Source organism: Cloeon dipterum, chromosome X (assembly GCF_949628265.1).
Source record: "Cloeon dipterum chromosome X, ieCloDipt1.1, whole genome shotgun sequence".
Classification (NCBI taxonomy): domain Eukaryota; kingdom Metazoa; phylum Arthropoda; class Insecta; order Ephemeroptera; family Baetidae; genus Cloeon; species Cloeon dipterum.
The window spans coordinates 26,126,292-26,147,459 of NC_088790.1; the positions used below are offsets into that span (position 1 = coordinate 26,126,292).

General features: G+C 39.0%; 1 protein-coding gene across 4 annotated transcripts in view; it reads left to right on the forward strand.

Annotated features, from left to right (window-relative positions):
• LOC135945012 (excitatory amino acid transporter 1-like) overlaps window positions 1–21,168 on the forward strand; it is a 58,608-nt gene continuing 37,440 nt past the window's right edge. For 3 of the 4 annotated variants that reach the window (XM_065492355.1, XM_065492356.1, XM_065492357.1), the window contains exon 1: window positions 1–306. In XM_065492355.1, coding sequence (XP_065348427.1) covers window positions 236–306 — 71 coding nt within the window. In that variant the 5' untranslated portion in view covers window positions 1–235. The remainder of the gene's footprint in view (window positions 307–21,168) is intronic. The other variant, XM_065492354.1, reaches the window with a different exon arrangement.

Below are 21,168 nucleotides of genomic sequence, written 5' to 3' on the forward strand. Positions count from 1 at the left end.
CGGCTGGTGCGGCGGCGTCGCGGTGTCTGGCAGCGCTGGTGGGCTGGCGGGGCGCACTCAGAGGCGCGCGTTCGCTCCGGCTGACCAGCGCGCGGCCCGCACGACCAGATTTGTTTGTCGGCGGTGGTGGTCGTTCGTCAGCTGGCACCGGAGACGCCTCGCAGTCTCGCGCGTGCCGCCCCCGCAACCCCAGCTGGATCTGCAAAACTACCTGCGCCAACTCGAGCTCATCCGCATGGAGTCTGTCAGGGACAATATCAGCACCGACGACAAGGACGACGACGCTGGACCGTCGCAACAGCTGCTGTGAGTACTCGTGGCAAATTTTTTCGACACTTTCCAGGATTTTTTTTTATTTTTGTATTTAGTAATTTTTTAGCATTATTAATAATAATTGTAAACCAATTGCTAAAGGAGGGATAGCTGCACTCCAGTCTTGGAGTATGATTAATTAATAATTTGAGAGGTTAAAGGCAAAAAATTTAAGGATTAAAAGGCCTCAAGTTTGTTGAAATCAGTTTGCAAAAATTGATACATTAATTTTCTCATCTAATGCACGCTGATTGGTCGACCCAGATCGACTCCATGATTGGTTGTCGAACATTAAAAGCTGATAGGTGAAATTTGAAGACAATAATTATTATTATTAACGTTCGTTCGTGAAGCAAAATTAACTAAAATATTTGGGCAGAGCCAAAAATTAACAATTTTAAAATATTAAGCCCGACAATGACTTGCTGTTTTAACCCTGAATTTTTTTTCTGATCGACTGCGGACTTAACAATTTATTTAAAAATAGGAAATTACAACTGCACGGCATAAATCAGAGTTGGAGACGGCTGGAAAATGGTTGTGTAATTATGAGCTTGTCAAGTCACTGTGGCAGCTTTTAATGATGAAAGAACTGCAAGGATCATCACATGAGTCTAATGCACCAGTTCGCCTCGAGAATCTTACACTTCTTCTTTTTCCTCCTCTGCATCTGTCAAGACGTTAATTGTGCACTTAGCACTGCTTTTTTCACCAAGGAAAATCGATTTTTCTGTTAAACGCAGACTACAATGAGATTCATTTATGAGTACAAGTAAAACTGGGTTTTATTCTTTTTTAATTTTTGAATTAAAATGCAGCAACAGATTTTATGTAGTATTTTTTTTAATTACTCATCTGCCTAAGCTGAAATAGTTTAATTTTAACATTTCTATTTCTAGGAAATTAAAAAATTAACTGATTAAGAATTTGAAAATGAAACTGTTCGTAAAATCTTGAAAAGGTCCTCTTTCCCATTTTTATTTTTAACACTTTTTGGAAAATTTATTCTATTAAGTGTGCATATCCTGGGCTTTTCTTGTCATTAAATTTGCAAATTCACATAATCCATTAAAAATATTACAATTTACAGCGAGCAAAGGTCCAAAAATTTCACTTTTGATCTAAAGAACACTCTGGACTAAAATACAACGAGCTTTAGTCGTCATAATATTTCTAAATATATCTGGCTGCATTTAAATACCATCGAAACTTTTAAGAGCACCTAAACTTTAAATCCGAAAGAGCTCTGAAAAGAAAATGTTGTCAAATTTAATCGCTTCATTCGTGCCAATTAGCCAGCCCCTGTTTGCATTGTTGTCAGGCGGCTTTGACTGCAAATATACAGCGCGCACAGCACCCTGGAGAGCTCACTTCAAACGCGGGCCAAAAATGGTCAAAGCGGCAGCAATATAATGGCCCACTCTCTCTCTCTGGCAAAAGCTCTTTGCCTGCGGTTTCGCTTCTTGTAGCATTCGTCCCAACCGCCGATGATGTGTTTTTGCAGCTCTCACAGGTGATAATTGCCCTCTGGGTCGCCGCAGAGATGGAGGTAGCCGCCGGCCACCGAGGCGAAAAACTGCAGTTAATCGCCGCCGCTCAGGCCGAGCCCTCGAGACTCGAGACGAAAAACAGCACCTCGAAGGTTGAAAAACAAGCTCGTTTTCGTTTCGCTAGAAAATTTGCATAAAAATGCTGCAGGTGTGACGCATTGGAATTCAAATAACCTTAGTTGACTTTATTAACTCTAGATTTTTATGACTTAACTTAATCAGTCAAAGAGGCAAAAACTGCTTCTATACTTGGCCTCATTCCAGTTGTCTTTAATCATTTTGTCTAATTATTAATTAATCATTCGTCTAATTATTTTCATTTCGAAATAATAAATGCCGGTATACGCAAACTGGTTGCAGCTCAAGAAAAGTCAACTGCGGCCTTTTCTCCGCACTCGTGGAGGACGCTCTCGCTCAGAAGCGCCTCTCTTTCTCGCTGGAGCTGCACGCGTATATTCTCTCTCTCACTCGGCGCTTGTTGGCACTTTTTGTTTGTGTAATTTTGCGTGATAAGTGCTGCGGCGCGGAGAGTGTATTATCAAGCGAGTGCATTCTTCCACACAGTATCTGTGGCAGGAATCTCTCGACCAGCACGCACCTCCACTGTTAAAGTGGATTGAAACCAAAAAATAATGCTAAAAACCACGGAGAAAGGTTGAAACTTAGCAATATAACGATTTATTTTGCTACAAAACATGATTATTTTGAACTTAAACAATTGGTACATCCGGAAACCCTCGGTTAGACTGCGTAATTGAGTTATGATTTCCTTTTTCTTAGTGAAGAAATCGAAATAATCTGAAAATGAGCTCGGATTTGAGCTACTGATGCTGAAAAACATGGGATTTCAATACAATTTCGGACAAATTTAAATTAAACTTAACTAACACCCCCGGAGACTTCCTGAAGGGTGGATAATTAATTATTCCAATCCTAAAATTTGAAAATTTACCGATGTTTCGGTGCCCGAACTACCAATTTTTTTAGGCTTTCGGCTTTTAGGAAACGAAGAATTTTTTTTTTAACACAAGTTTTAATTTAAAACATTTTTATGTGCACTCTGCGTCGGTAAAATATCAGGCATTCGATTTCTGGCTACAATTTTATAATTTAAGTGGCCATGGACCTTGAATCTAATTGCCCAGTTAGCTTTCAACAGGCGTAAAGTTTGTCCCATTTGCACTTCTGGAAGCCGAGAGATAATCGAATTTGAAGCAAAAGGTGCTTTTCGAAAACCTGCAATTTTTAAGCCCTTGTAAGTTAGGCAATTTTTTTATTTCGGACAATAAAATACACCTTCCTTGAGGCAATCAACATAAAAAATTTCATTCAAATCAATTTACCCGTTCCAACCTTTTGTCACCAATAGCTAGAAATGGAAAATAAAGCAAACAACAAACCAAAGACGAGTCAATGTGGGAAAGAAATTTCTAACTAAAAAAATGGGGAAGGAAATTTATGAACTAAATCTGTTCGTGTAATGGATAAGGACTACAGCCAGCTGAGTAGGATTTTTCTTGTTTAAAAATACAGAAAAAAAGCTAATTTAATTTCAACTGAAAAATAATGACATCTTCGTCATTACCAATTTTATGTGACTTTTTTTCTTTCTTCACAATTAGTTCTCATCCACTTTAAACCACACACAAGCAAACCTATAATGATGATGATGTCATAAAACATAATGTTTGAATTATGGACAGACATGAACCACACAGAAAACTATTTAACGATAGATAAGCGTAGATATGAAAGTTAGCTCGTGCTGATTTTTAATTGCCGGTTTTGTTGAATTTTTTATTTTAAAATTATAATTCAAGGCTAGAAAGGAGTAGCTGGTATTGCATTATTCATCACCCATCAAACCAAAAACTTCGTGTTTCCAGATCCTATTGTGAGAAAATATTTGCAAAGAATTTTAATAGCGTTCAGATCGATTCACACCCAAGGTTGAATTTTCTCTAATACGCATTTAATCCAGAAGAGAGAGCTAATATAAGAACCTTTCCTTCTCTCTATATCTCAGGCAGAAAATGTGCAACATGCAAAAAGAGCGGATCGGAGAGATGCATATATATCCGTGCAAAAGGCCGGGAGCGACGGATGAAAATGAATTCAGCAGAACACAAAACGAAGCCTGGCCGATGATTTTAATCAAGCAGAATGCTCCCTGTATAATATTAAAGCAAGCGGTGGTGGTGGCGGCGGCGGCAGAGCGCGAAATTAAAAAGCAAAAACGCCTCTGCCGTGATAGGGGCGCCCGTAAAATTATGAAACTTTCTGTTTCGCGGAATTTCAAAGAGGGCTCAAATCTATCATCTGTTTGCGAAACTCTCACTAAATAAACTTTGTAAAGTTCTCTGCAGCTTTGATATTTTATTTAATTGGCAAAGTTTTTTGGAGCAGAAAGTTCTCAATTGATGCAATTAAAATATCTTACTTTGTCACAAGTTTACAGAGGACATGAATATTTATTTTTTTTTTAATTGGAGATGATTATTTGTTTAGATTATGTACATTAATTTTTCATGGATGGAACAAGAAGGCTAAGATGAAAATTGTTGAGCCACGAGAAAAGTCATGCCCGACCAAAATTAGAAACTAATTAAAATGTTTAAAAATTTAAAAAATAATATATGTAAATTGGGATTGAGATGGAATCTTCCCCACTTGACCATTTGGGGAAAGCTTTTCGTATTGAAAAAATCACAACCAACGTTAAATTAAAATTATTATTGTGCTTCCATGGTGCGATTTCAGCTGACAGACGAGGTAATCAATTTTCAATCTGTAAGATCTTCTGCGCATTCAAAAATTAAGTGAAATATAAGTCCTCTAATTCATTCAAATCGTAGAATTGGCTTCAAAAAATCAAGCAAATTTGAAAGCCAACTAACTGCCAGCTATACAAATGTTAGCCTGATAAATTTGTTTTCTTTTAACTTAAAAAAAATGAAAATAAAACCATATGGATGGGTGCAGCTTTTTCACCGTAAGCACCACTCTTAACTCACGATGGCGATAGAGAGCAGTTTATATCGAGCCAGCAATGGCGCCACTTGCGCTCCTAAGATTTTAATAATCCCCCAATTCAGCGTAACTCAAGTTGTATAATTATTCCTGAGATCTGACTGAAGGAAATAGTAGGTTTGACTTGAAGGTAATCAATCTCTCATTGCGTAACTCTCCAAGGTTGTTCGAGGACACAGCTCATTCGGTCGGCACATTATATATATAGTCAAGTGCCCGGCTTCAGGTGGATTTAAGCTTTCACGAAGTTTCTGAGCGCAACAATCGATTCTTGAGGTTCGAATTAGGTAAAGTAAATATTTTTTCCTACCAAAAAGTCCAGCGCGACGTGCGAACTCTTTTTTCCCGCCAAAACAATATGAATGCGAGAATTGCGCATGCGTGAGAGCTGGTTTGAGCACTTGCAGAGAGACCGCCTGTACGAATGACTTCTTTGTCAGATCCAGCCAGCTCTGACGCATGCGCAGCTCTCAGATTCATATTGTTTTGGCGGGAAAAAAGTTCGCACGTTGCGCTGGACTTTAATAAATCATCTTTGCCTAATTTGACCTTCAAGAATCGATTGGTGATCTCAGAAACTTCGTCAAAGACGGTCTTTAATCAGCTAATCCATGGAACTGACCGCAGTCCAAATTAAACAGCCCAATATCCAGTTAGATGGACCTGACTGAAGTGCATGGGATTAAATTCATTGAATATAGTCATTTAATTAATAAAGCATCAACCCTCTACGCACGACCCTCGTCACATGTGGTGATACCACAAAATTCATTGTTGTTTTAGTTTAGGTCTTAATTACGGAGAAAGATATTTATTTTGCCGGACAAAAGGTTCCGCCAAGCGGAGCGAGGAGAAAAACAAAAGCACGACGTTTGAATGGAGGGTGTGAAGAGTCAGATTCACCTGAACGGAAATTGATTTTATAGACAAAGCGAGGCGTCCCTGGTGATGAATGGAGTGGAGCACGCGTCAGCGGTTGGCTCTCTCTCTCTCTCTCTCTCTCTCTCTCTCTCTCGCACGGCGATACAGTCATCCCTGAATTGTGCGCAAAAATTGCGCGCCGCTCGCGAGGAGCCGTTCGTCGTCGCTGCGTGCTGTAATCTGTTAATCCCCTTTTCACAGCATCAACTTGATTAGATGAGCCCTGGGCCGGCGGAGCGAGCGAGCGCTGATTAAATCCACTCTGGCGCAGCCGAAAATCTGCGCCCATTGTTACTCGGCATAATGCAAATGCGATACAGCCAGGCGATAATTACGGCCGCTTTCGCGCCAAGTGCTCGGCGTGATTTCTGCCCGTCGCCCGCCGCCCGCCGCCCGCCGCCGGCCCAGGGAACCCCGCACCCGCACCCCTCGGCCCTTTCCGCGCCCACGCTCTCTAAAAGGCGAAAATCCTCGGGACTCGGGACCAGATTTTCCGCTTATTACACTCTGCCGCGTTAATGCCTGCCGAGATTAGAGTTTCTGCCTGACACGTGGCCGGAATTGTTCCATTTGCGTTTTGCAAGATACCGCACTAGGACATTGATTTGGGACAGAGAGAGGGCCTTCTTATTTGATGAACTGGAACTAAATTCAATTTGGTATTTATTTTATATTAGTTGTGAGCCAGTTTTTTGCAGTCCAAATCTCTTCAGTGGCTCCATTAATCAACAGAAAGATTGAATTGGTACTAAATAAAACAAAAACTTGATAATTTTATTTGGGTTCGTTAAGATTGAGCCCAGTTTTTTCAATATTCAATTTTTTCCAAATTAAATAGTTAAAATTTCACTCAAATCACTCGCTTCTACCTGCTTCCTACCAACGACTGATTAAAATTTAAAAAAATAATAGAAAAATGATGAATGAACCACTGAAATAAAATAAAATCTATTAAAAAATTTCATCCTAGAGTTCTGCTTACAATTGACCAGTTGCATAAACCCTTAGTTATTGAAGCCGCCAACAGATGGCGCAACCACAGACTTTCTTAAAATTTTTGAAATTTTTGTTTTAAGCGGTTTTAAAGCATTTCCGCTGCGATTTCAGACTCAATCTACCTATTTTGCTTTTTTTAATTGATTTTCTTATTTTTGACGTGCTTAAAACCAAAATCGGTTCAGCCATTCGCCGTAGAAACGTTGGAAAAGATTTTTTTATTTCAAAAAATAGTTTTTCATATTCTACGGCGATTGGCTGAACCAATTTTGGTTTTCAGCACGTCAAAAATTAGCAAATTAATTGAAGAATGCACAGTAGCAGGATTGAGTCTGAAATCGCAGCGGAAGTGCCTTAAAATTGAAAGTCTACGGTGGCGCCATCTGTTGGCGGCTTCGAACACTTAGGGTTTATGCAACTGGTGAATTAGTTGAGAATGTAATCTTAAAATAAGGGTAAAATTGATCCAAAATTAAAAGATTTTTTATTGTAGTGATTTAATTTAATTTTTCATACAACCTTCTAATTTTCCTGTAAAATATCTGAATGTCAGATCTGGGATTGCAAATTTAGGTCGTTTTTTCTGGTCTATGTAAACATTCCGTTCTTAAGTCAATCCATAATAATCATTAGTTTTTCGAGTTTCTCGAATCTTTCAGAGTTTAAAAAAATATTAACCCCTTTTTAGAGCAAAATCAAGCATAGATTTATTTTAAAAATAGTCGGCATTAGCCAAAAGAGTCTTAATTAAGACGTCATTCTCTTATTGCATATACCAATTGAAAGCAGCGATCAACAATGAGTGGCAGCAAGAGAATCAATATTTGCCCTCTTTTGTGTGGCTCTTCATGAATGAAACGATCAAAATAATAACTTTTAAATTTGGAATTCCACTCCCGGGCGCATTTTCAGTTGTCAAAATGCACTGGCCCGAATATTCATTTCGAAATGGGTGCTGGTTTTCCCTAGTAATTCGAATAATGGAAAGCGAAAGATTATCAGGAGCGTCAGTCAGCGGGGCTGCGATTCAGTCAGTCAGTCAGTCAGACGGAGCCTCAAGTGTCCCATTGAATGAAGAGGATTTGCGGCGTGTGACACAGTTTCACTCTTGCTCTATCTTGTAAAATGCAGCGAGCTAGTGAGTGAGTGAGAGAGAGAGAGAGAGAGAGAGAGAATGAACGTGAGAGAGAGAGAGAGAGAGAGAGAGAGAGCCGGCCGCGCGTCACAAAGGGCTGGAATTAACCCTGCTTGAACTGAATTCCCTCGCTCGCTCACCATCGATTCCAGGCCTCGCCGCTCCAGCACATTATTTTGAGCTGTTTTTCGCTCGAGAGAAAAAGTTGCACTAGGCTGCAATTCTTCCTCGTTTTTTCCGCCCTTTTGTTCGCCCTTTGATCTTTCCCTTTTGATTCCCTCTAATGCTCGTTTTCCCTCTAATGCTGAGGCGAGAGAATCGAATGAATGCGCAGGAAGAGAGACTAATTTTGCTCACCAGCACCTGTCCTTACTCACAAACTTGTTTTCGCTCGGTAAATTATTTTTTTAAAGGATTTTTTTTAGTTAAAAACGTACGTGATTTTAATTTGCTGCATTCCGTAATTCCCTCTGTTTGAAAAATGCACCGGGGGTCGGATTCACTTGACGCGCAGATATGGCGTCTGGTAGAGTTCGGCGGGAAAGTTTCAAACGTAAAATAAAATGTATCATGAAAATACCGTCAGCACAATGGATATTTTTGTTGTTATTTCTTTACTAACAGCTGATTAGCCCGGTAATTGGCGAATCGACCGTTAGATGGCACATCAGGCTAATGGGACTGTAACAAAATACGCGGGAATTAAATTATCAGGTCGGCACGCCTCTTTTTCGACGCTTCTGATTGGCCGCTGAACTGTCTCCTGATTGGCCTCAATTATTTCGACGCCATGTTGACTTCTGAATGGCGGGAACCAACATAGATCGCAACCCGGCCCCCGGTGGAAAAATTAATGGTTCATAGAATAAATTCATATTTCTTTAGAAAATGAATTTTAATTGGGAATTTAATTTGTACTCCAAGCAGACTTAATTTTGATTTATTTTTAATGATTAATTATATTTTTGATGAAATCATTTATCCTTATTTTTATGTTATATTGGCCATTCTGAGGTCAACTTAAACGGCTTTTAGAAATTTTCATCTTGTACATGATGTAAAAATCTTGTCCATAGCAATGGTTGGTCTCTCAGAATTTTTTTTTTTACAAAAAAGGAAGTTTTGCATGAATTGAGTCTGTTGGTGTCAGGAAAGCTGAATGTAAATGCAGTGTAAATTAAATTTTTTTTTCATAATTCATTAGAAATTTCCGCATAATAAATTATAAATGAAAGAGTCCACTTATAGCTTAATTGATATGCTTCTATCAAAGTAATTTTCCATTTTCCTCTTGCTAATGCGTTTTGATTTCCAAGCAAAGTGCTTAAACCTGGCACGCTCTCCGGAATAAATTAATTCTCATGAGCGGTTCGGCACGGCAACGTGTTGCTCGCACGAATTACATAACCCAATATTTGCTTAGGCCACTTCATAACGCGGCGATAAACACGCTCGACCGACCGTCCCGCCGCTCGCAAAACGGTGTGTTTGCTGTTTCGCTCGTTTAATTGCTCAATTCTGCGCGTTCCGCATCCCATTTATGCAAATTCCGCAGCGCTTGTCTTTCCGTTCGAGCTGCAAACGCGCTCGCGACTACCGGCGAACAGTTAAATAATTGCTGACAACGCAAACAAAAAAGGGGAATGCAGTTTCGTGTTGATTCGTCGGCACTTTTTTTTAAATGGAATGATTCGCTGCGTTGAACTCAATTCACACTCTGATGCTAATTGGATTGAAATTTCAACATGTGTTTGTCTGCTGCTTCGTGATTTACAGAGAAAACAATGAGAAAAAATGATGTAGCACAGACACAATGGAGCAAATTGTTGGTTTTTCAAAGCCAATAACAGATGGCATCAGCAAATATACTCATATGTAAATTTAATACCTGCTTCTGTGTGTTTAAGACGGAAAAAGATTTTATTTGATTGGTCGTTATTTGGAAAACCAAAATCTGTTTATTCATAATAAACACGATATAAAATTTCAAGTTGTCGTTTCTACAGATTGGAGTTTTTGCAACATTTCTTCTTAAAAATTACGAGCATTTATCAAAGATTTTTAACCCACTCTAGGACAAAAAAATTAAGCAAAAGATCATAAAAACATCGATTTATAGGGCATTACAGTTTTTCCCGGAACGAAAATATTGACAGCTGTTGAACGGATAATCAAAATTTCAAAGATTTTTGTCGATTTAGCAGGTTTAATTAAGCCCAGAATAGTAATTTGGTTTAAATAAATCGGATTTAGTCAGGGTTGCATTTACTCACCACCCGGTTTTTTCACCACTGGTTTTTACCACTCAATTTTTAACAATTTCTTGCGCAAGAAATGCAAGAAATCAATTTGCAGCCTCAATTTCTCCAAAAACTTATCTCTGACAATTTTTCAAGTCGAAGTCATGAGCAAATTAATTAAAAGAATTATTGGAAACTGAGGAGCAAACTGGTTAAAATTAAAAAATAAACTCTCTTCACCACTGCATTTTTTTAAATGCGGGATTTTTGTAACCCTGGACTATTTAGTCGATTTCAAGACGATTTGATTTTTTTCCAACTTTTAATTCAGTTATCTCAATAAGAAATCCAACCGACTGAAATTCCAAGGGCAAATTACTTTATTTTTAACCAAACTCTTTTGAAAATAAACTGCTAATTTCAAATTAAACCCCGTGTAAGTAGATTTTAATTATCAGCATTTGTAATCATCATGAAATTAACAACCAAAAGCCTGCCAACTGCCAAGCCCGTATATTTAATTTGAACAACAACGTATCGGGCCAGCAATTCCGCGACGCATGCATTATTTTATCAGAGGGGATTAAAGAGAGCGAATCGATAAGCTCGTCCAATTTCGCAGGGCTGGATTTCGACCGGTGCCAGATTAGCCGGCGGAAAGTGAATAATAATTATCTGCCGTGTGTTTGCGTTTTGGCCGCACAAAAGCTCGGGGAATAAATAATAACGAGAGAGAGTGAGCGATTGGGATCAGAGCACTAAATTTAAAACGCACCCACCTGATGCGGTGGAATTATATCTGGACGCAGCGGGCAGTGCGTCTGGCCAAAGTGGAAAAGTGACGGCCGGTCAAGGCTGCGAGCAGCAGGCTATCGATTGCCAGCTGCTGAGGTAATTAGGCCCGCCGAGATCATTCATAGCCAGTCAGCAACACGATACATGTCCATAACTCATGCTGCGTTCTCACACACAAATGTCAGACCGATCCAAAGTGCTGCGACCCACATCATATCTCAAAAGCATTTTCCCCCAGATTTATGCTTGGATAAATTTGGCTTAAATTTTAAAATTAATGTGGAACGTGATGTTTCAAATGAATCAAATTGGTTTAAAAAATTAACTGTATTTTAAAATAATTATTTAAATTTGCTTGCCAAGTAAAAAATATTATTCAAGTTCAGATTTTTTCTCTAAATTCTTAGAGGAAATAGGCTGGATTTTATATCTTATATTTGATCTGTAAAAACACCATTAATTTTCAAAATACTTGCTTGCGAGTGAAAGGCATAGTTTCAGCAAATTTTGAGCAAGAAACGTACTCCTTCGAGCGTCAATCTATGTGAAAAACATCTCATTTAGCCTCTAAGGCCCATCAGTTTATTAAAGGGGAAGCCAAGAAAAATCCACCGATGTACATTTGGTGCGATTCTGACACTTAAAACCTGAAAGTTGGAGATGGCAATATTCGCCAAAAATCATATTTTAATAAATTTTTAATAACGAAAGTTCATATTTTGTCTTGAAACTAGTTTTTGAGGGGCTTTACTAAATTCCAATAAAAGAAATTGCAAAATATTGGTCTTTAATTTTCAGAAAATGGCCTTAAGAAACTTGGTCATTGACTGATGGTGAATTCGGAAATCTATGTTTAATTTTCAAGGAATCAGATTTGTCAACAAGGTTGCATTTGCTTACCACCCGGAAAATTTTCTCTACTGTGCAGATTTTTTCATTTAAATTGCCATTTGCTGCCTCAGTTTCTCCTAAAATTTCTCTCAAATAATTTTTCAAGTCGAGGTCATGAGCTAATAATTAGCAAATTATTGAAAATTGAGGTGCAAACATTGCCTGCATGACACTGGTTAAAATTGAAGAAAAACCGCTTTTTACCACTGCACTTTTGTCAATTTGAACACCATTATTCGATGAAACGATTACTTTTACATTTTAAATTAATTTACTGACTATTCAAGCTAAAACCTAAATGCCTCCGTGTGTATTATATAAATAGTCCACGTAAAACAATCCTCCAACCCTAAATCAAAAAGTCGTAAAGTTTTTTAAGAGTTTGTTCGGTATCAAGTTTCTAAACTGGAATCAGAAGAATTTCTATAAATAAAGTTAATGAAAACATATAAAATGTCACTTCCGCTTCGACGTAGGCAGAAAATATCCTTCACAGAGACTTCCGATAATTGAGAACTCGTCCTGACTGGGCTCTTTCAAACTGGCTCACAAGATCTTCGGAAATTTTGCCGAAACTCGGCTTTCCGCCGAACTAATTAATAGCCCAAAGAGTTTGTTAATGCGCAGTGGTGGCTCGGGGAGGGAGAGGGGTTGAATTTGCGGACGGACGGACGGACGGGCCCATTAGGGGCGACGAAGTGTGCTAAGAGGCTGGCTGACAACGACCGAAAATCGAGGGCTAGAACATTTTGTACGTTGTCACCCTGAAGCGACAAATTCCATTGCTGAAACTTAATAATTTTACTTTTTGCAACAGATTTTACCAATTTGCCTCTTTAAGATTTCATGCTGATGAATCCGATTTCTTGACCATTTTAACTCTTCAAGATTTCAATTTGTATTTTGGGAAAATCGCACCGGGGGCTGGGTTGAAATCTGTGTTGGTTCCCGCCGGTCAGAAGGGAATATGGCGTCGAAATAATGCAGGCCAATCAGGAGACAGTCCAGCGGCAAATCAGAAGCGTCAAAAAAGAGGCGTGCTTACCAAATAATTTCATTCCCGCGTATTTTGTTACATTTCCATTAGCCTGATGTGCCATCTAACGGTCGATTCACCAGTTACCGGGCTAATCAGCTGTTAACAACAAAAATATTCATTTTCATGATAAATTTTCCAAGCCAATTTCATTTTACGTTTGTAACTTTCCCGCCGAACTCTGCCAGACGCGAGAATCCGGCCCCCAGTGATCTCAATGCCAAGCAGAAAATTCCAACCCCAGAGGGAATCGGTTGTGGGCGTTAACACGACTTGTGACTTGTGCTCAGAGGCATCCTGCGCTCTGCTCTCACTTAAAGAGCATTTTCGGAAGTAGGCCGAGATGAAAGTGCTTTACTGGATGATGTCTTGATTAAAGAGAGAAAACGATTTATGCCTTCCCCCGGCCGGCTGGCTGCTATGGGTGGTGGTGCTGGTGGTGGAGGAGCAAAAGCCGCCTGAGCCTCTCGGCTTCTCGCCCGCCCGACTTACTTTTGTGTGTATTGATTCGGATTCCAGAGGATGGAAACGCGCGGCTTGTCAGCATTCGCTGGTTCGCCCATCCACCCACCCATCCACCCACCCGCGCGCGTGTATGTGTGCATTAAACTTTGCGCAAAGCTGGCCCCGACCGTGTTTGCCTCGACGTGCAGTGTTTGTTTGAACAAAGAAAACTACGCGTGCCCATTGGCAATGTTCGCATTCGTACGTCTCTCGCAGAAAGTGCGCCTATTAGTCGCGGGCGGATTGAAACGACCGCACACGTTTCAGATTCAGCGACACTCCTTCGCCGAGTGCTTCAAATCGTTGAGTGCGCGGTAAAAACACTTCTCGACGATCGTTTCCTCCAGAAATGAAACCGCTCTTCTTACATTGCGCACTCTTAAATGCGCGTATTCTCGATGTAAAGATGGTTGTTGTTTTTTTTTTTGTGGAAACGGTTAATGGTTTGTATTTTCCCTGAAAATATAGGACAAATATGTGTGTCCGCAGAAGGAATAGTTTTAGTGGAAATTATCAAAAAATTTAGATAAGTATGGGTTAATTTTGTGAATTTATTTACTTTATTAAATGTTTGGGACAAAAATTTATTTTCTGAAACAAGGAAATCAAAAACTCACGGTGAATTTAATTTAAATTATTTTTCAGTTTTTTAATTTAATTTAATTAACTTCAAACTAGAAACCAATTTTTTTTATCAAATTAAAACTGATCCACAACCAAAAAAGAAAACAATTTAAAATTCCAAAGCCTATAGTAATTTCTAGTGATGTGGGACTTTTTAAAGTCAATAACATTTCGGAAATTCAAATTTAAATCTGAGTAGAAAAAATATTTACTGAAATTTACACAGCAGAAATTAAAAAATAAATCGTTTTTATTGACGTAAAACTTCCGCTCTTCAATTGCTGAATTGTGGTTTATTGTGATACATTCAAAAGCTGTTTTATTTCGATGAATTGAAATTCCAGGCTATTTCATTATCTGTCACAGTGGTTCCTAATCTCTGAGGATGTTTAGAAACATTTACAGAAGTATTATTTTTCTCTTCTTCTAAATAGAGCGTCGTAAAATGCTACATTTTCCAGATTTTCTTTAACGCAATATTACTGAGAAAAACTATTTTTAATTCATCAGATTTGCTCGTGTAAATTTTGTGTTTTCCCTATAAACGTAACAAATAAAAAAATTAATACGTTCAGTTTTTGTAGATAAGGATGAAACATCTGTTCAAATGTACATTATATTAATTTTCCGTACAGGCTTTTTATCATTTGCAACGTTATTGCTCTTCACGAATTTAATCCAACGCGTAATACCTACCGTCCAAAATTTAATCCTCTTACTCCGTCTTCTTGTCAACGTGGATTACACACAAGAAAAACTGCTGCTTTGTGAGAGGCTGTGCAACCCGCTTGACGGATCCGCGTGACCGGCTGCCTAGCATCACCGCAACAGGCGTTTCGTGCAAAAACGGAAAAGGAGAGTCGCTCAAATCGTTTCGCCTTATCATCTGCGTCACTCGGGCAACCGAAAATCTTGTGTCAACGAGAAACCCTTTTTTCCAGTCGCGGAAACCTGCTGACTGATCGATATTTTTTCCAGAGCAATGGAGAATTCTTCCGTTCTTCCGTTCGTTCGGCGTGCGGTGGCACAAAATAAATATAATAATACTACACGCAGAAATCTGGCGGAGGCGAACAAACACCGGCCCCGTCTTCGTCTTCATCTCGTCGTCGTCCTCCTCTTTCTCGTTCGGCTTCAGGGAAGCGGCAGGAATCAAATTACGACGAGAGAGAAAGAGAGAGAGAGAGAGAGAGGCGGGCACGCGTTCGGGCCTTTTGTTGACTCCTCCAACGAAATGATGAAGCAGCTTCTGCTGATGAGGCGAATTTATCGAATTTATCGCTTATTTTCTACCAGCAAATCGCGCTCCGCGTGCACTTTTGCTTGCTGATAATTTGACTTTCGCCTGGAAACAAAAAGCCGGATTAGAAGGCAAGCAGCTGGATGCGGTGATTAAGGCCGAACCCCCTGCTGCTGCTGAGGGGTGACAATTGGAGACGGATGCGAATATGGACCGAGATCATCTTGCAATAGTATATATCACATTTTCTGGAAATATGAGATTCTTTTTGGCACTATTATAGCTTGCAAAAATAGCCTGTGGGTCAAATTCTGATGGATTTGATTATTTTAGACGAAATTAAACAACCTTTCCAGAGCCTACTGACTTCGTGGGTTAACAGTAAACAAATTCCCTTGAAGATTTGGTAATTCATGGCTTAACCATCTGTTTCCGGCTGAAAAAAACCAATAACATTTTTAAAGAGCATAGTTAAAATAGAAAATTGTAGGAAATGGATTTTGTTTGCTCCGATCTTAATTAGGATGGGAACCACTTTATTTATTTAATAATATTTAAATGATAGTTTTTCTACCGTGCAATTTGCCCTATTGGATTCGCAGGCTTCATAAGCAATACTTCAAAACAAAATTTATGATAATTCTTAATCAATAACTTATGAATTTCATCCTGTAGGTTAAGTAAAAACTGTCGACACATCCTGCGGGGCCTGAAATGTACGTTTGCGAGCTGTACAGTGTGGGAACGTGGAATTTAATTTTTATTTTCTTTTTAAAACTGTACTCAAAAAGTCTCCATCCTAATTAAAATCAGTGCAGAGTAGCATTTTTCCATTTTGTAAATTATCGGAAATTTATAATATTCCATAAACTTCCTCCATGGGTATTTTACATTTTTTTGCAACTGGATGGCTACCATCAACCAGCTCGCCGCTGAATTGGTGACGGCCAGATCGAATGCTAAATAGAAACAAAAATGCAGCGGAGACCAGATTCGTGCGACGCGCAGATATGGCGACCGGTGGAATATGGCGCGAAAAAACGATCACGTGAAAATGTGCGAATCAATATTGTGAAATAATTTGCATTACTTGTACTGATTGTGTCTTTTAGATCGTAAAAACGAACTCTCGATACTCGTACGGCAATCCAAAGAGAGCTTTTTGTTTTCCACATTCAGACGCCATCTTGGATCTGCGCAGAGGGAACGAATTTTATCGCACATCTGGCTCCCGCTGCAAAATTTTTTTATAGTTTTTCAAGTTGTAAAGCCAAACTTTTTTAGCTACCAAAATCCCATTTGAAATAAATCGTCCTGGTCCCGGTAAAATTGCGCAACGTTCAACAAACACCCAAATTTTCACTGTCGAATTGATTGTTGACCTTTTCTTGCAACAAGGAAATCCGCGTTTGGTTGTTGAAAGTTGCACAATTTTACCGGGACCAGGACGAAACAATTGTTTAAAATAATATGGGTCTGGGATGTAAAAATTGGTTTCAAACGCGTGGCTTAAAACTGCGTGGTTTGTGCTCATTAAAAGTCTAAAAATAAATCAGAATCTGTTGATAAACTCCCAATAGAGGTTGGGCGAAATCCAGTCTAATTGCAGATCGTTTTTCTACACGCTCCAGCAGATTATTCGAATGTATATTTCTCACTCTGGTTGCCGACCGCGAAAACCGCATGCAGCGGTTGTTGCGTCGGCTTGTTATTTTATTGATTGCGATTTAAAAGCTTTTGTTAATCAGTCAACTACGCGCGTCCTTTGTAAAGCACGCCATTCAGCTACTTGTGCACAATAGCCGCCCGCAAAACCGCTCCTTTTCATTCTTTTTGCATCGCTTTGTACTACCCCTCGCGCCCCTTTCTTGGCGTGTGTTCTCGTTTCGCTCCAGCTATATGTCTGCTCGACGTACATTCTCGTATCTGGACACAACAACCACCGCACTCGGAGCCTTCCGAAACAAGGAAAAGAATAAACTACTACACTTGTATTCTAAAATGCTTGACGATTCTTGAGATGTTTTCTTAGAAAGGTAAAAGATATATTCATTCTTTGAAAGGAATTTCCTTGCCTGTAAACCTATTAAAAATTAATTTTCCTGCCTCGTCCAAGGGAATTAAAACCTATTCATTTTTCAGTTTGTATAATTGAAAGCAGTTAAAGAGTAGGAAATTTCTACTCTTTCATCTGAATTAATTTTAGAAACCAAATGAGCACGAATCAATTGTAAATAAATGGTAAAAAATATTGGTTCTTTTAAAGATTTTTCGACAAAACATTTAATTTAGGGTCGTTTTCAGTCAAAAATGCTATTTTAATCTAGTTTCTATCTTCTTTGTAAATTTTTTAGACAGAAAGAAATAAGGATTTGTCAACAGGGTTGCAAACTACCCGCATTAAAAAAAATAAAGAGCAATGGTAAAAAGCGTTTTTTTTTTAATTTTAACCAGTTTCTTGCAGCCAATGTTTGCACCTCAATTTTAAATAATTTTCTAATGACTTCGACTTGAAAAACTGTCAGATATAAATTTTTTGGAGAAATTGAGGCAGCAAATGGCAATTTAAAAGAAAATATCTGCACAGTAGAGGAAGTTTTGACCACTCCAAACGCAAATTTTAGATTTTCATCCGGGAAAATGGAATAAATTCATTTCTTGCACAAGAAATTGGTAAAAATTGAGTGGTAAAAACGATAAAAACCATTAAAAACCAGTAGTGAATAACCCGGGGGTTAAGCAAATGCAACCCAGTTTGTCAAACTTTCAATTTTGTTTGTTTTTTATTACTTCTTTCAAATTTAGATGCAAAAACCACATGTTCATAAATTCCAGGTAGTTTAACAAATAGTATTTAACGGTCACACTCAATCGGGAAGATTTTCATTTGTGGTTTGAACCTTTCCTCTGGAAAAAATTATTATTTGAATAAAGATTTTCCTTTCAAAAGCCTACCATTGCCTAAATTTTTGCTAAAAACGTCTAAAAAACTGAATATTTTTCTCCGATGATTGGCAGAGCAAAATTCATTGACATCTGGGCAGTGACGAATTTGATCGTTTGTTTGTAACGTGCGAGAGAACAGCATGCTGTTGATTATTCAGAAATATTTCCATCTGGCAGAGAGTGAAATTGGATTGACAATTTTGAATAATATTTTCTGCATCGTGTGCGGTGCGGTGACGAATCTGCGTTTGAAGGTTTATGATATCGCACACTCACACCAGAGCTGGAAATGGCGGCCTGGCCTCTCTCGAATTATTTGCCCGGCGAATTTTTCATCAACAAGACGATGCGAGTTCTGCTCTGAAGAGTCGGTGGAGAGTCGGACGAATGGTCGACTTTTGCGAAATATGCTTTGCATTTCGCCGTCGGCGGCACGGACTCGCACGGAGCGGAGCGCCCATCCAACGAGCAAATTTTGTTTGTATAGGCGGCCGCAGCCTCCGCCGCTTTTCCGCCGCTTTTCCGCAGCTTTCAAAGGGGTGCTGAATCAAAAATCGCGCGGGCACGACACTCTCGACGCCTCTAATTGAATATTTGTGTAGAAAAACGCCGGCCTGATTTCCCCCGAGGAAGACGCGTGAGTGCGAAGAGCAGCCCATCCATTTCACACTCCATTTGCAAAGCAGCACGCTGGCAGAAAACCATTTGATATCGAGAATCTTGTGAACACTGCCGAAAATAACGCAGAAAATGCACGGGAATTCGGTGTGTGCTGTTGCTGGGCAGCCTGAAAGAGCTGTGTTTCAATTTCCTCCCCTTTATTTTAAAAATAATCTGACCAACTCAACCTTTTTATTAAATATAAAGGCAGCATGAAGCAGGAAATTAAATTGCAACAATAATACAATCAGCGTTGAAATCATGGGCTATTTTTTCCCAATGATTAGGTTTTCCAGAGACAAATAGCCGCAAATTAAACAATTTGACCACCAGGGGGATGGATTCACGCGACGCGCAGATATGGCGTCTGGTAGAGAACGGCGGGAAAGTTACAAACGTACATGAAATTGGCTTGGGAAATTTATCATAAAAATACGGTCAGCACAATGAATAATTTGGCTGTTATTCTTTACTAACAGCTGATTAGCCCGGAAATTGGCGAATCGACCGTTAGATGGCACATCAGGCTAATGGAAATGTAAGAAAATACGCGGGAATGAAATTATTAGGTCGGCACGCCTCTTTTTCGACGCTTCTGATTGGCCGTTGGACTGTCTCCTGATTGGCCTCCCTTATTTCGACGCCATATTGAGTTCTGACAGGCGGGAACCAACACAGATCGCCACCCGGCCCCCGGTGCATTTCCCCAAAATAAACAAAAGTAGTATTTAAATTAAACCAATTTATAGCAATGTCTAAGAAATACAAAATCAAGCTGTATATCTTACATATTTTCAACGAAACTGATTTTGTTAAAAAAAACCTTTCTTATGTGAGCTATTTTAAAGAGTGAAGAAACTGCTCTACTTTAGTTCCGATATAGAGGAGATAATTTCTCATGGTAATCAGTATTACTTAGAACTATGGAGGGGTCCATTTCTTTGTCTCTATAGTAAAGAACTAGCAGGAAAAAATCATACATACATAGCAAGCCGACGGAAATCTTTTGTTGACTCCGCTCCTGATTTCTCCTTAGCTGCTCGCGCTTCAATTTATCTAGCTCCTATTCTTTTAAAAAGAATGCCGCGATCGGTCCATTTCTCCACGCTCTGAAGAAAGTCTTGTTCTATAGGCTTCTCTTTTCTTCAGCCATTTTTATCTTTCTAAAACATAAAGTATTATAGTGAAATGCTTTTCAAATACCATTCATATACGGGAGAGATAAAATCGAAAAAAATATATTTTCATAAAATTCACACGCACTAGACCAACATTTTACATTTCTGTACAAAATTTTAGATTTTGTAGACTCTTTTTTAATAAAAGATAATTGTAAGTCTTGCTCTAATTGCCAGTTTTCTGAAATCCCGCATGTATAGGCTTTAAAATATTTATTATTTTTATAACGATCAACAAAATGAAGTTTACAAGTCAGATTTTACTCACCCCCCTTTTGTAAAAATAAAATTTGAAACCCCACGCGTAGCAAACTCATACGAAAAAGATATTTTTTTGTTATAAAAAAAGGATTTGAAGGTTTCGGTTTCAATTATTCAATTCAATATTGCAACTGACAACTGACAGTCAAATCTCATTCACAAGCAGAAGTCGACGTGTCAGTTTCTGGATGAAACGGAAGGAGCTAAATTTAGCCTCTTGAGAACAGGAAGGTAAAAAAATCGTCTAATTTCCCTCGCTGTCATCGCTCAGGGATAAATGGAGCTCACCCGCGGAATTCGTTAACAGAGGCGCGGGTTGCGTGCTCCAAAAAGTTGTCGTTTTCACAAACAGAGGTCTCGGGAGTGGCCGCGTTGGCACAAATTCGAGATTCGAAGCGCTCCCCCGGCTTTTCCTCTGCGTATATATATACACACACGCGAAACATCGGAAGGAATTTTTATTGCTGCTTTTCCGCTCGCTCGAGTGGCTCGGGAAAGAAGTTAACCGCTTTCATTTCGACTAAACGGGTGCACATCAGCGGCGAAATTAATTGCGAAGAAAATGAGGCGGAACGTTGAGGGTATACATTTTCTTTCCACTCTCTTGTTTGCAGTTTTAGGCTGAATTGGACTCGATAATATCACTCTCCCTACTCGGCACAATGTTTTTTCTTCATTTTTTTTAAACACAAGGAAATTTTTGTAGAGACAAAGAATTTTTCTAACCTCTGAAGACGAGTTTCAAGCAATTAATTTTTATTTATCTAACCCAAAAATGGAATCTCTATAGAATTTTAATGACTAAACCGCCAAAATAGGAATACAAATCTACGTTCGCTGCTCTCAAGT